General features: G+C 41.1%; 1 protein-coding gene across 1 annotated transcript in view; it reads left to right on the top strand.

Annotated features, from left to right (window-relative positions):
* IPO9 (importin 9) overlaps positions 1-15,865 on the top strand; it is a 60,852-nt gene that overhangs the window by 30,278 nt on the left and 14,709 nt on the right. The window contains exons 12-19 of the mRNA XM_011990542.1: positions 846-952; positions 1,252-1,391; positions 6,001-6,160; positions 11,195-11,421; positions 13,131-13,279; positions 14,058-14,186; positions 15,050-15,325; positions 15,613-15,779. Of these exons, the coding sequence (XP_011845932.1) occupies positions 846-952; positions 1,252-1,391; positions 6,001-6,160; positions 11,195-11,421; positions 13,131-13,279; positions 14,058-14,186; positions 15,050-15,325; positions 15,613-15,779 (1,355 nt within the window). The remainder of the gene's footprint in view (positions 1-845; positions 953-1,251; positions 1,392-6,000; positions 6,161-11,194; positions 11,422-13,130; positions 13,280-14,057; positions 14,187-15,049; positions 15,326-15,612; positions 15,780-15,865) is intronic.

Genomic DNA, 15,865 nt, shown 5'->3' with positions numbered 1-15,865 from the left:
ATACCTGCTTATATTTTCTTTGCCTCTTCGAACTAGAGCATAGAGTTGTCCCTAGGCTGAAATACTAAGAAGAAACTGCCACTTCTTGTTGGGTAGGAGATTTGTTCTCTGTTGATGAATCACTTCTCATTATCATTTAGTATTTCTAAGGAGCTATGAAAGATTATATTCAGTTCCAATTAGTAGATTAGACTTATTTTTCTATGATCAGGCTCCAAGAGAGCAAATATTTGGTCCATTGTCATCCAAAGCTACATCTATTATTGCTCATTTATACTCTGCTGGAATATAGCCAAAGAAGCCAACTGGTTAGTCTTTTTTTTTTTTTTTGAGACGGAGTCTCGCTCTGTTGCCCAGGCTGGAGTGCAGTGGCCAGATCTCAGCTCACTGCAAGCTCCGCCTCCCGGGTTCACGCCATTCTGCTGCCTCAGCCTCCCGAGTAGCTGGGACTACAGGCGCCCGCCACCTCGCCCGGTTAGTTTTTTTGTATTTTTTTTAGTAGAGACGGGGTTTCACTGTGTTAGCCAGGATGGTCTCGATCTCCTGACCTCATGATCCGCCCATCTTGGCCTCCCAAAGTGCTGGGATTACAGGCTTGAGCCACCGTGCCCGGCCCAACTGGTTAGTCTTACAATGCCTAGGCACTACAGAATACAGATATTACTTGAATTTCATTAGAGACCCTGACCTACTGGTATAACATTTTAAATACAATTAATCGGGGTTTGCACATGTATGTAAAAGAGCTTGAACCAATCACTTCTAACAGTCATGACTAAAGCAGTTTACAACTAAAATGCATTTAATGGGCACAAACAGATTTATTAGCTCTTCTCTCTCCGTAGGCTGTGGCCACAGATTTCCAGAATGAAAGTGCAGCAGCCCTGGCTGCTGCAGCCACTCGACATTTACAAGAAGCCGAGCAAACCAAAAACAGTGGCACTGAGCACTGGTAAGAGTGAGCCACTAATTAGTTAAGATGCTTTTGTTTACCCCTTCTTAAAAAGTCTTGAAAGGATGGATTTATTTTTGTCTTAATTTGAAAATCTGGTTTTAATTTAATAACAGATTTAATCTCTTATTAAAATTTTACTCTGTTTTCAGCTGTAGGTTAGAATGGAAGGGCTTAAGATAAGTGACTCTTTTGGAAGAGATTGTGGTGGAGTGCCCTTTTCTGAGTCTTCTTTCCTCAAATATTTATCTTTTTTGGCAGTGTAGTATGTTTTACTAGGCTGTAGTATCCTTTCACAGGTGGAAGATCCATGAGGCATGCATGCTTGCCCTAGGCTCAGTGAAGGCCATCATCACTGACAGTGTGAAAAATGGCAGGATTCATTTTGACATGCATGGGTTCCTGACCAATGTCATCCTTGCAGACCTCAACCTCTCAGGTATGTTTCAGCACATGCCAGGATGCTAGAAGCTTTTTAGACCTGTCATTAACTTGGTTATATTGTTCACTTAGACTGGTAGGCCAGATATTCTTGTGTCCTTTGAGTGAAAATTGTTTGCACCCTACAGCTTGAACTCATCCAAACCTCTAAAACAGCCCAGAGACCTTGACTTAAGCTTCACCTAATAACAATCTAATATTGCCTAGTTCATAATTCTTCCATGATGTTAATGTTTTTTCCCAAATTGGCATTCCCATTTGTGGTTGTTTTTGGCATTTGAATGGATTACAAATCTGGTGCTGTATCTTCAGAATTATCGAGTTCTGCTCCCATTGTTGAAGCATTCTGTATCAGGCACATTCTTCCTGTTTGTTTCCTGTCATTTTTCTCAAACTTTATTTTTGGCCAATATCCAAATAATTAAAGTGTTCCATTCTCATTCCATGTTAGCTGTCTGTCTTAAAAAGAAAAAAGTAGGCGAGGTGTGATGGCTCACGCCTCTAATCCCAGCACTTTGGGAGGTTGAGGCAGGTGACTCACCTGAGGTCCGGAGTTCAAGACCAGCGTGGCCAACTTGGCGAAACCCCACCTCTACTAAAAATATAAAAAGTAGCCGGGTGTGGTAGCGGGAGGCTGTAGTCTCAGCTACTCAAGAGGCTAAGGCAGGAGAATCACTTGAACCCAGGAGGCGGAGGTTGCAGTGAAGTGAGATCATACCACTGTATTCCACCCTGGGTGACAGACCAAGACTCAGTTAAAAAAAAAAAAAAAAAAAAAGTAGCCCTTTACTATTAGACCGATTTCTTCCACAATACAGAGCACTAGCTAAGAATCATTGTCTGTGTGGCATTTTCTGCTACTTGCTTCTGCCATGCCATGCCTTTTCTCATCCTTGGAGCCAGATCCCCATCCCAAAACACTACCTTTGCTTTCTCTCTCAGTACCTAAATCATGGAACGTTTGGTATGGTTTGCTCCGTTTTCAGTCCATTTACTTCCTCTCCATAGGATAGTTCTGGGAGTAGCTTACGTCATTTGAAAATATTCTGCTCTGTGATTTTAAATAGGTAATCTATTATCGGGTATCTCACTCCATCACTTCCATTCTCTGAATCACAAATTAAAATCGTTGTACATCCAGAGCTCATATCCATTGGGAATATCGTGTTTCACTCTGTACTTATCATATGCTGCATTGTTGAATATGTTTTCTTACTCCTACTAGTAAGGTCTCTGAGAATAGAAGTCATGTCTAATGTTTGTATCCTACAAGTGCCTTGAGTAGGCATCCTGTAATTACATTGAAAGATTTCTGAAGCCCATTAACACATTTCTTGTAGAGTTTACCCTAGCAAAGATTTTCCAAAGACTTTGGAAATTTTAGAATATTTGTCATTTAGAGTGGAAAAAGGCTCAGTATATATCATTTGTTAATCCTGCCTGTAGCTAAAACCTTTTCTACTCCAACCATTCTGAAACTTTCTGGTTACAAATTATCAACAATTTAAAAGACATTTTTATGTGGCTTTGATTTATTAATATTTACTATACTAAAAATTAAAACTGAGATGTTTTTAAAATAAAAGAAATGGAAACATGCATTCCACTGGCTGTCAGAGCCATGAATATCACATATCACATAACCTCTGGAAAACTACACTGTATACTTGTGAAAGAATGAAAGTGGCTGGTCGTGGTGGCTCATGCCTGTAATCCCAGCACTTTGGGAGGCTGAGGTGGGCGGATCACGAGGTCAGGAAATCGAGACCATCCTGGCTAACACGGTGAAAGCCCGTCACTACTAAAAATACAAAAAAAAAAATTAGCCAGGCGTGGTGGTGGGTGCCTGTAGTCCCAGCTACTCGGGAGGCTGAGGCAGGAGAATGGCGTGAACCCGGGAGGCGAAGCTTGTAGTGAGTCGAGATCACGCCACTGCAGTCCAGCCTGGGCAACAGGGCAAGACTTCGTCTCAAAAAAATAAAAATAAAAAAAAAAAAAAAAATGAAAGCGAGGCTGGGCTTGGTGGCTCATGCCTGTAACTCCAGCACTTTGGGAGGCTGAGGTGGGCAGATCATGAGGTCAGGAATTCAAGACCAGCCTGGCTAACATGGTGTAACCCCATCTCTACTGAGAAATACAAAAATTAGGTGGGCATGGTGGCACACATCTGTAATCCCAGCTACTCATGAGGCTGAAGTAGGAGAATTGCTTGAATCCAGGAGGCGGGGGTTGCAGTGAGCCAAGATCGTGCTACTGCACTCCAGCCTGGGCAACAGAGCGAGACTCCATCTCAAAAAGAAAGAAAGAATGAAGGTGAAAAAACTAATGTCTCTGTATTACTTTGAAAATAGTTTTAACTTTAGGGAATTTCTGGACCATCCTTTTGGGAACTGCTTCTGTACATTATATAAAGTTATAAACAGTTTCTCACTTACAGTGATTGAACTTACGATTTTTCAACTTTACAATGATGCCAAAGCAATATACATTTAGCAGAAATCATACTTCAAGTACCCTTACAACCATTCTGTTTTCACTTTCAGTACAGTATTCAATACATTATATGAGATATTCAACACTTTATTATAAAATAGGCTTTGTGTTAGATGAGTTTGCCCAACTTTACACTAATGTAAGTGTCCTGAGCATGTTTAAGGTAGGCTCGGTTAAGCTGTGATGTTCAGTATTAAATTTGAGTGCATTTTTAACTTGCAGTATTTTCAACTTACGATGGGTTTATTAGGAAGTAACCCCATCATAAGCAGAGGAGCATCTGTATTGTATAATTGTTTGGCACAGTTTATTAGGTTCTGTTCAATGTTTTCTGTCAACAGGATGTTTATTGTGTGAGTAACCAAGTTAAGCCCTGTGACAAGCTGAATAAGCATAGTCTCTCCTCAGCAGCTTATAGTAAACAAGAGTAGTAATCCTTAAATTAGTGGCTAGACTATCAAACAATATATATAACATGTAAGAACACTAAAGACAGAATTACTGTGGCACAGAGATAGTTAGAATTGCTTCAGCCTAAGAGATGAATAAATAAGTAATGCAAGGAGGTGAATATGTTGGCTTGCAATATGAACAAGGCAGAGAGCTGGGAGAGTAAGATGTAAGTTGCTAAGGAGGGATGTGTACTTGAGTTTGGAAACCATAAAGGGAAATCATAGGTAATGCTAGAGTCACTGATATTAGGGAGCCTTGAATAACATGATGACTAGGGTAATCTTTATTTAGTGGACTATGGAATTCATTGACAGATTTTAAATAGAAGAATGACATGATCAGAGCTATAATTAAAGTTTTAAAAGTGGTCCAAGGCCGCGCGCGGTTGCTCATGCCTGTAATCCCAGCACTTTGGGAGGCCGAGGCGGGTAGATCACTTGAGGTCAGGAGTTCGAGACCAGCCTGACCAACATGGTGAAACCCCGTTTCTACTAAAAATACAAAAAGTAGCCAGGCATGGTGGCATGCACCTGTAATCCCAGCTACTCGGGAGGCTGAGGCAGGAGAATCGCTTGAACCTGGGAGGCAGAGGTTACAGTGAGCTGAGATGGTGCCACTATACTCCAGCCTGGGTGACAGAGCGAGACTCCGTCTCAAGAAAAAAGGAAAAAAAGAGTGGTCCAAAAGTGGGAATAAACAACAATGGAGATGGCATTTGGAAGATTAAGTGGGCCGGGCGCCATGGCTCAGGCCTGTAATCCCAGCACTTTTGGAGGCCAAGGCAGGTGGATCACCTAAGGTTGGGAATTCGAGACCAGCCTGACCAACATGGAGAAACCCCATCTCTACTAAAAATACAAAATTAGCTGGGCATGGTGCCGCATACCTGTAATCCCAGCTACTGGGGAGCCTGAGGCAGGAGAATCGCTTGAACCCAGGAGGTGGAGTTTGTAGTAAGCCAAGATCGCGCTATTGTACTCCAGCCTGGGCAACAAGAGCGAAACTCCACCTCCAAAAAAAAAAAAAAGATTAACTAGTAGTGCAGGTAAGGAATAATGAGAGCTCAGGGTGAGGACTGGGGTGGTAAAATCCTTTTAGTCTAATAGTATTCAAGATCTACTTTGCTCGCAGGAGACAAGGGAAAACTGGGAAATTGATTTTGTACCACAGGTCACACATTTGCTTTCATCATACAAGGTTACGCTTTTTCTCTCAAATAAGTTGTACATACTATGTAGCATCCATTTACTTCTAAAAAATTGAGGAATGGAGGGCCGGGCGTGGTGGCTCATGCCTGTAATCCCAGCACTTTGGGAGGCTGAGGCGGGCAGATCACTTGAGGTCCAGAGTTTTAGACCAGCCTGGCCAACGTGGCGAAACACCATCTCTACTAAAAATGCAAAAAATTAGCTGGGCGTGGTGGCAGGTGCCTGTGATCCCAGCTATTCAGGAGGCTGAGGCAGGAGAATTGCTTGAACCTGGGGGGACAGAGGTTGCAATGAGCCAAGATTGCACCATTACACTCCAGCCTGGGTGACAGAGTGAGACTCCATCTCAAAAAAAAAAAAAAAAAAAAAATTTGGAATGAATGTGGGAAAGAGAAAGGACAAGTAATAGGAATTTTCATTTTCCAGCCCCTAATTGCTCTGTCTTTCTCCCAGTGTCTCCTTTCCTCTTGGGCCGGGCACTTTGGGCTGCCAGTCGGTTCACTGTTGCTATGTCCCCTGAACTGATCCAGCAGTTCCTACAGGCAACAGTTAGTGGTCTTCACGAGACACAGCCCCCGTCAGTTCGAATTTCTGCAGTGAGAGCCATCTGGGGGTGAGTATGCTACCCTAGGGTGATAATTATCTTAAGGGAAAGTTACTCAGGTTAGATATACCAAATCACAGTTTTCCAATGAATTATGTTGCTTGGAAATCCCTGCTAATGATCTCCTTCAGGGTGAATGTTGGAAGGACAGGGAAAGAAACCATGCCAGGGACATGGATTTTATGAGTCCAGAAGATGTCCTGTTTCTTTCTGCTCCTCTTCCTCTTTAAATTCACTCCAGTTCTGGAATCATCTAGGCAACTCCCTTTCTCTTAATGCTAAAGAACCTGAGGCTTGGAGAGAAAAATGTTTTGCACAGGGTTGCACAATTGATGAATGATAGAAGCAGGATTAGAGTCCACATCGTTTTGTTGGTTGATTATATTTATATTAGAAACCAAATCTGGGATAATGTGGCCTAGAAACACTGCTTATTTTTTCCCAGTTTTACTGTCTTTTTTAAGGCTAGTGTTACTAATGGATCAAAAGTCATTTATTTATATTCCTACACAGACTAGAAGGACCATTGTTTTAAGGAATATTTTAGTCTCAAACTTAAACATCTCAACTGAATCCTAAAACTACCAACACAAAATTTATTTTCCATGTGCCTGCCCTGTCATACCTTTTAAGGCAGAGGAGTACCTTTTGAGATGCCGTGTTATGTGTCATTAGAAAGCATTCATGAACTGCCTGTTTTAATTAAATGGTTAATGTTATGACCATAAACAGAGTCCCATCTTTGTCTGCTTCAATCTAGGTGAAGCAGAACTTTGGCTCTAAAATAATTAGAAGTATTATCTTAAGAGGCAAACTAAGTATAGCATTTCAGAAAGCTCTAAGACCATTGTAAAAGTCTGAGAAGAGAGAGCCCTGGCTGCCTAAGTCATGAATATTATTTTAAGGGTTTTTCTGAGTGTGTACCTGTGGTCACTGCCTGATTAGCTTCTGACCTTTGTGAAACTTGATTTCATTGGAGAATTATCCACTTTGTGTTGTAATTTTATGGAAATGTTTGCAGCTGCAAGTTGTGAGAGGAGTTTGGTATGAATGTGAAAGTACTTTGGGTAAAATAAACCCATTACTTTCCAGTGTTTTAGGTAGACGGCAGTACCTATCAGGCATATTTATCAACCTTGATTCTCTCTGGGGGAGATTAGAGTACAAAGAACTTTCATTCTCTGTTATATATATAAAACATTTTGTTTGTTTCAACAAGTTTATATTACTTTTATAATCAGAAGAACTGTGAAGAAAACTTTTATTTTTAATGTTCATATCTCTTGGACCACATGGGTAGTGGTTTAGTGGTTTTCTTGAGAGATGTAACAGGTCTCTCTGAAGGATGACAAAAGCTATGGATATTCAGACCAGAGAAATGGACACTCATATATGTTTAGAAAATTTTATGTTCATTGTCAAACACTGAATTCCTTGAAGCCTATCTGTGGATCCCGGTTAAGACCTGTCCTATGAATGGATCGTTAGCTATCTTTCAATAAAGAGTTTCCATTTGGTCATTTCCTATTTAGTTTACCAGCCAATTGCAGACTGGCTTACGTCCCTGTCACGTTATTGGAACTGTTTTTCTTTTCTTTTTCTTTTTCTTTTTCTTTTTCTTTTTTTTTTTTTTTTTTTTTTTTTTTTTTTGAGACAGTTATTTCTTGTTGCCCAGGCTGGAGTGCAATGGCACGATCTCAGCTCAACGCAACCTCCGCCTCCTGGGTTCAAGCAATTCTCCTGCTTCAGCCTCCCCAGCAGCTGGGATTACAGGCATGTGCCGCCACACCTGGCTAATTTTGTATTTTTAGTAGAGATGGGGTTTCTCCATGTTGGTCAGGCTGGTCTCAACTCCCAACCTCAGGTGATCCGCCCACCCCCACCTTCCAAAGTGCTGGGATTACAGACGTGAGCCACTGCGTCCGGCCTGCAGCTGTCTTTTCTAATGTCACTAGTAACCTTTTAATGATAAGCATTCCACCGTTGCTTTTCTTTTTTTCCTTAGCCCCAGTTTTAATTTATTCCTTCATGTCATAGTTTATGTATCATTGCAAACTCCCTTAAATAATCTCTGAAACAAGATACTGATTGACAAATAATTATACTTGTTTCACATTTTTAAACTCAAATTTATGTCAAACTTTCTCCTGAGCTACAAACTAATGTATTCATTGCTTACTATCCATACCAGGATAGATATCTTACAAGTACCTGAAAATCAACACATTTACTACTGAGCTTGTTATCACCTTCAGGCCTGTCCTACCAGTATTTTCCTTTTTATTAAAGGTAGAAATCTTGTAACTTTAGATCTTGAACTTAAACACCTTGTATTCCCTGTTTTAATGAAGGTAGAGATCTCAGATATTTGCCTTTTAGATCTTGGTTCCTTGGCCTCTCATCTCTTCCTTCCCGTCTTCCCTTGCTACTACCCTGATTATGCTATTTCTCTTCCTTGAATTACTGCAGCCGCTTCCTGATTGATCTATCTGCAGCCTCACACTTCTGCAGACCATATTATTTGAGCTGTCAAGTTGATCTTTCTAAAATAGAAAACTGATTTTCTTGCTCCTGCTGTTAAAATCATTCATGACGGCCAGGCGCAGTGGCTCACGCCTATAATCCCAGCACTTTGGGAGGCCGAGGCGGGCGGATCACAAGGTCAGGAGATCAAAACCATCATGGCCAACATGGTGAAACCCCATCTCTACTGAAAATACAAAAAAAAATTAGCTGGGTGTGGTGGTGCATGCCTGTAGTCCCAGCTATTCAGGAGGCTGAGGCAGGAGAATCACTTGAACCCAGGAGGTGGAGGTTGCAGTGAGCCGAGATCATGGCACTGCACTCCAGCCTGGCAGCAGAGCGAGACTCCATCTCAAAAAAAAAAAAAAAATCATTCGTGGCTCCCAGTTATTCTCTTCAAACTTGAGATAGAGGTACTTCAGAAGAAAGTCGTATTATATCAGGCAGTATAGGAAGCCACGGATAAATATATAATATTTTCCTGGGACATCAGTTTCCCCTGGAGACTTTAGAGTAAAGAGAAGATTAGGTGTTAGGAGTAACACAAGTTAAAGAAACACCAACTTCCAAAATAAAGTTCAACCTCTTTTAGCATGGCATACAAGATCCAGTATGATGTAGACAGATGATGCAAACTCTATGTTTTACCATGCTGTACAGTTTCAAGTTCATTAGAGGGGCAAAGTAACTATAAACCCTTAGAATAGAAGTGGGAAATGGAGGGAGGGAGAGGACAGATAAATGCTGGTCGAGGGATGGATCCAAAAGCTAGTCTAAGGAGTTGAGAACTGACCAAAGCCAGGTTCCACATCAGCTCTTTAGAAGTTTGGTCAGAGCAGGGTATTATTGGAATCAAACATTATGAACCAAAAATCAAAAAGTCTGTGGACAGATCTGAGATTAAAGCCCACAGTTTCACTGGTCATTGTGGACCTTGGAAAGCCAACACAAATAATACGGTTATAAGACATTTAAAATAAAACATTTAAGTTAAGAAAAAGAACATTTATTGGCTGGGTACAGTGCTCACGCCTGTAATCTCAGCACTTTGGGAGGCCAAGGCAGGCGGATCACCTGAGGTCAGGAGTTCAAGACCACCCTGGCCAACATAGTGAAACCCAGTCTCTACGAAAAATGCAAAAATTAGCTGGGCGTGGTGGCAGGTGCCTGTATTCCCAGTATTCCCAGCTACTCGGGAGGCTGAGGCAGGAGAGTTGCTTGAACCTGGGAGGCGGAGGTTGCAGGTAGCCGAGATCATACCACTGCACTCCAGTCTGGGGAACAGAGTGAGATTCCATCTCAAAAAAGAAAGAAAGAAAGAAGAACCACTTATTGAGTACTGCTAAGTGCCTTGTTTCTATATTAGGTTCTTTTAACATAGAGAAACAATGTTTTATTGCCTTGTAACTTATTGCCATTCTAAAGATAAACAAAAGTAAAGATTTAGATAATTTTTGTTGTTGTGGTTTTGTTTTTGTTTTTGTTTGAGACAGTCTCGCTCTTGTCACCCAGGCTGGAGTGCAGTGGCATGATCTCGCCTCACTGCAACCTCTGCCTCCCAGGTTCAAGTGATTCTCATGGCTCAGCCTCTCTGAGATTACAGGTATCTGAGATTACAGGTGCGCAACGCCACGGCTAGCTAATTTTTTTGCATTTTTAGTAGAGATGTTTTGTCATGTTGGGCAGGCTGCTCTTGAACCCCTGACCTCAGGTGATCTGCCTGCCTTGGCCTGTCAAAGTGCTGGGATTACAGACGTGAGCTACAGTGCCTGGTCCTAGACAATGTGTTTTTAACAATTGTATCATTTTGGACATGGTAAGCAACATTCAGTAAATATTTGTTGATTGAAAAGAGGCTAATACAGTAAAACTATAAGGGAACTTTAAATCCTACAGCTAATAGGCTGATTTCGAAAGTATAAATAAAATGTTTATATAAGGCCGGGCATGGTGGCTGAAACCTGTAATCCCAGCACTTTGGGAGGCCGAGACGGGTGGATCATGAGGTCAGGAGATTGAAACCATCCTGGCTAAAACAGTGAAACCCCGTCTCTACTACAAAAATACAAAAAAACTAGCCAGGCGAGGTGGCGGGCGCCTGTAGTCCCAACTACTCGGGAGGCTGAGGAGGCAGGAGAATGGCGTGAACCCGGGAGGCAGAGCTTGCAGTGAGCCGAGATACAACCACTGCACTCCAGCCTGGGTGACAGAGCGAGACTCCGTCTCAAGAAAAAAAAAAAAATGTTTATATAAATTAAGCTTGTTTCAGGATGCAGAAAAAAAAACTTCAAGAAAAAAAGCAGAAGTTTTTAAAGAAAATAGCAAAAGTCAAATAAATAGAGAACATAGAAATGGTGGTGCTAATGTTTATATAATACATCCAGAAGGAAGTAGAAACTTACCTAACTTTAGAATTTGCTTTATAAAGCTACACATATAAATGCTATAATATGTGAGATTAATTGGGAAAACCAGGAATTGAATTTTTTAAATAATTCTTGCTTATCTGTCTCTCTCTAGTTATTGTGACCAACTGAAAGTATCAGAAAGTACCCATGTGCTCCAGCCCTTCCTCCCCAGTATCCTGGATGGCTTAATTCACCTAGCAGCCCAGTTCAGCTCAGAGGTCCTCAACCTGGTGATGGAGACCCTGTGCATCGTTTGTACAGTAGACCCCGAATTCACAGCAAGCATGGAAAGCAAAATCTGCCCCTTCACCATCGCCATTTTCCTAAAGTACAGTAATGGTATGCCACCAGGGAGAACTGTGTTATGAGGGGCACCAAAGAAAAGATGGTGGCTGGGGAATTTAAATGAAAGATTCCCTAGGTTTGGTCTTACCTATGATGCTATGGTTTTAACATCATAAGCAAAGAATCTGGCTTTGGATTAGCAAAAAATAGAATTGTGCTGTAAATGTAGCAGCATTAAAAAATAGAGTACCTATTTCTGTAACACTCTCTAGTAAAGACTTAGGGAAAAAGATAATAAATAAAGGGCTTATAAGCAAGAGACATAATTCAGAACTTTGATGATAGAATAGGAAATTTGGCAAATGAAAAGCCTCCTAAAAGAAAAGGGCTAGGACTATAATTTAGAAAAGGAGATACTAAAGAAAGATACATGTAAAAGTTTATGAACAAAGGTATTCACTAGATATTTTTTACAGTAGTAAAAATTTGGAAATTATAAAAAGACATTAGTTAATTATATCCATAAAATGAAATACTGTTCAGCCATTAAAAATCAAGCTTAAAAGGAATATTTAAAACCATGGGAAAGAGCTTACATTGTAATAAATGAAAAGATACTTTTCCCCAAAAATCCATAGAATATGATCCCAAGTTTTGATTTTTCTTTTAGGAAAGGATATATGTATAGATAAGTATGTTAAAAAAAAAAAAAAAAGAAAAGAAAAAAATACATCAAAATTTTAAGAGTGTTTATCTCTGGGTGATGGAATTACAGGTGTTTTCTTTATTACTTTTCTGCAGTTTAAGTTTTTTTTTTCCTATAGTGAATGTGTTTATTAATACCTTATTACTAGTAAAATATTAAGGATTTTTTTTTTTTTTAAAGAGAGAGCTCCAATATTGAAGCTCAGAAAGATGTACAGGATAAGGATTGTTTATATAATGTGATATACTGAACATGTTACTAGATATGCTTTTTCACTGAAAAATGTGTACTGAGGAGCTTTCCACATTGTGTTCTTGGATATATCTCATTCTTTCAGCCATTACATAGTATTCCATAAAATGGGTATATCATAATTTACCCATTCTGCTAATGGACATCTAGGGTATTCCCAATTTTTTTCTATTACAAACAATGCTGCAGTGATCTTTTAAGATATACTTTAATATACATTGCCTATATTTTTCCATACTAAATAGAGGAGGATGTTTTGTTATATAGATAAAGAAGATTGAGCTAAAGTTCCCTTTCTTCATAAGGCTCTGCTTTTTAGGAGTTTTGCCTTTTGCCCCAGAAGTAGCTTTGAGAATTGTTCATGGCAACCATGGCTACCTCATAGGAGATATGTATGATTTCTCTCATGTATCAAAGTCAGTGTTTTGGCAATTTTTGCAACTTTCTTCTTAAAAGTATCAGTTGGGCTTTTTTTTTTTTTTTTTTTAAGCATATGGTTTTATAATCTAGGTTTCACAAGAATAAAGACTTTAAAGATTTTTCTTTAGAAAAACTACATTTTGTTTTAGGAGTAGCTGTTAAAGACTAGTCCCTACTTTAATGAAGCCATACAAAGTGTACCTCTTGGAGATTCAGGATCACTCCTGTTCTCTCAGGTTATTCATGTGGCCCCACTAGGTCCCAGATGTGTGATAAGTAATCAATGCAGAAGTTGTTAGGTTAGGGCAAACAACAGGCATCATTAAGCGAGAAGCAGATGCAGACCATCAGGCAGGGGGATTCCGTGTTGCCTTATCCACTTCAGATCCTGTCGTCGCCTCACTGGCTCAGGACATCTTCAAGGAGCTGTCCCAGATTGAAGCCTGTCAGGGCCCAATGCAAATGAGGTTGATTCCCACTCTGGTCAGCATAATGCAGGCGCCAGCAGACAAGATCCCTGCAGGGCTCTGTGCGGTAAGTGGCTGTGTGTGTGTGAGATATACAAGTGCCACCCACAGATGCATGTAGCTGACAAGAACCTAATAGCATTAGAGATTCATGGGGTGATTTTGCTGAGCTCTTTTGCCCACAATGACAGTGGGTGATTCTCTGAAGCTTTAAGAAAATGACTTGGCTTGGCGCGGTGGCTCACGCCTGTAATCCCAACACTTTGGGAGGCCAAGGCAGGTAGATCACAAGGTCAGGAGTTTGAGACCAGCCTGGCCAGTATGGTGAAACCCTATCTCTCCTAAAAATACAAAAATTAGCCGGGCATGGTGGCAGGCGCCTGCAGTCCCAGCTACTTGGGAGACTGAGGCAGGAGAATCCCTTGAACCCAAGAGGCAGAAGTTGCAATGAGCAGAGATCGCACCACTGCACTCCAGCCTGGGTGACAGAGCGAGACTCTGCCTCAAAAAAGAATAAAAGAAAGAAAATGGCTCTTCTTGTTTCAGAGGTACCCTCAGTGAATTGAACAGAGTGCCACCATTACACAGCGCCACTAAGTATGTCACCTGGTTATCCAATCCACTACCATGTACTAGTGCCCACCCTTAGGACTAATCAATTAGTAAGCTATTATGAGGAGGCTGAGAGCACTACCCATTTAATTATTCCTTTTATTTTGGAAACTTGCCTTTCATTAATAAGCTTTCTCTGGGTTGCTATGTGATACCCATCCAGTAAGGATCTTAGTTGTTGGGCACCCCCAACCCCAGAGGCAATTCTGACTCTTTTTTCTTCTCTCTTTCAGACAGCCATTGATATCCTGACAACAGTAGTACGAAATACAAAGCCTCCCCTTTCCCAGCTTCTCATCTGCCAAGCTTTCCCTGCTGTGGCACAGTGTACCCTTCACACAGATGACAATGCCACCATGCAGGTATCTGAGACATGGAGACTAGAAGGGGGAAGATAGCTCCCCAGTCATGGGCCTTTACTACACTGAAAAATCTGACATGGTTTTATGCTTTTGAAATACGGAATTCCTCAACTCCATATTTACTTAGCAGATTCAGGAAGGGTTCAGGCTGCAAAAGCCAAGCGTTTCTGGTGCTTTGGAGCATGTTACAGTTTTTAAAAATACAGATACTAAGCACCCTGCCCATCTGTATTGGGTATTGCTACTATGAAAGAGATTACAGACATCTAGACTTGGGGCCATAAGAAAGTCTTTCTGCATATTTCCTCTATTAATAAAATCAACAGAGTGATGGGCCTCTAGAGAGGGGAGAGATGCCTAAATATTTTTTCTCCTTTTGTTTCCTGGGTGAATTGGTTACCTTTTCAGGTGTGTACTACCGTCATTGATTATAAAGGTTATAGGAACTTGCCAGTGAATATTGATCAGCTTAGAAATCCCTAGGCAACTAGTGGTTTGTGTAAGACCTATATGAGGTCCTATAGTATCCCCAATTATTGCAAGATTGTAAGCATATTTTTTTAGTGCCAGAGGTAGACCTTTATGATTAAAATTCATTTTGCTTGGCCATTGTCCCTTGTGATTAAAAAATAATAATACACATTTTTGAGATAGCTCATTAGGTAAAGGGGGAATTATGTAATGCATGTCTGTGTCTGTAACAGTAAATTCCTGATTCCAGTGGTATGAGCCCACCACAAATACTATAGACTCACCGCTTTTATGAGGCATAGGCCTCTGAGAACATTTGTTTATACAGACTGAGGGCCTCCTGGCATCTGTCCCTCGGTTACTAATCTTGCTTGCCACCCCTGTCTCCCCAGAATGGCGGAGAGTGCTTGCGGGCCTATGTGTCAGTGACCCTGGAACAAGTAGCCCAGTGGCATGATGAGCAGGGCCACAATGGACTGTGGTATGTGATGCAAGTGGTGAGCCAGCTCCTGGACCCCCGCACCTCAGAGTTCACTGCGGCCTTTGTGGGCCGCCTTGTTTCCACCCTCATCTCCAAGGCAGGGCGGGAGCTGGGGGAGAATCTAGACCAGATTCTTCGTGCCATCCTCAGTAAGATGCAGCAGGCAGAGACGCTCAGTGTCATGCAGGTAAGAGAACAGTAAGGAGTGGGCTTCCTACTCCCTGGCTGATAGAAGTGAAAATTAGTATTTTGGTCCTGAGTTATTTTACCCTGTTACTACCCTTGTAGGACAGTTAAGTAAAATGGGATCTGTCTGGCCTAAGAAACATGGACAAGGAAATCTCCATGTTTTCTTGTCCTGTGAATAATACCTTCAGTGTAGACTCTGTCTCTTATCTGACTGGCCAGTTCCCTCTCATCTCTTATGTCTCTGAAATTGATTTCCCTGAAGCAAATGTCCTTATTTTCCCCTAGTCCCTGATCATGGTGTTTGCTCATCTGGTGCACACTCAGCTAGAACCTCTTTTGGAGTTCCTGTGTAGCCTTCCAGGACCTACTGGCAAACCTGCTCTAGAGTTTGTGATGGCTGAGTGGACAAGCCGACAGCACCTGTTCTATGGACAGTATGAAGGCAAAGTCAGGTAGAATCCCATCTTTCTTTTCTGGGCATTCTGCCACCACTTCACCACTTATATTTCTTTCTTTTGTTTTTTTTTTTTTTTTTTTT

This window comes from Mandrillus leucophaeus, unplaced genomic scaffold (genome assembly GCF_000951045.1).
Source record: "Mandrillus leucophaeus isolate KB7577 unplaced genomic scaffold, Mleu.le_1.0 Scaffold38, whole genome shotgun sequence".
Taxonomy (NCBI): Eukaryota; Metazoa; Chordata; class Mammalia; order Primates; family Cercopithecidae; genus Mandrillus; species Mandrillus leucophaeus.
The sequence above is the reverse complement of the archived record's forward strand: the minus strand, read 5'-3'. Positions and strand labels throughout refer to the sequence as shown.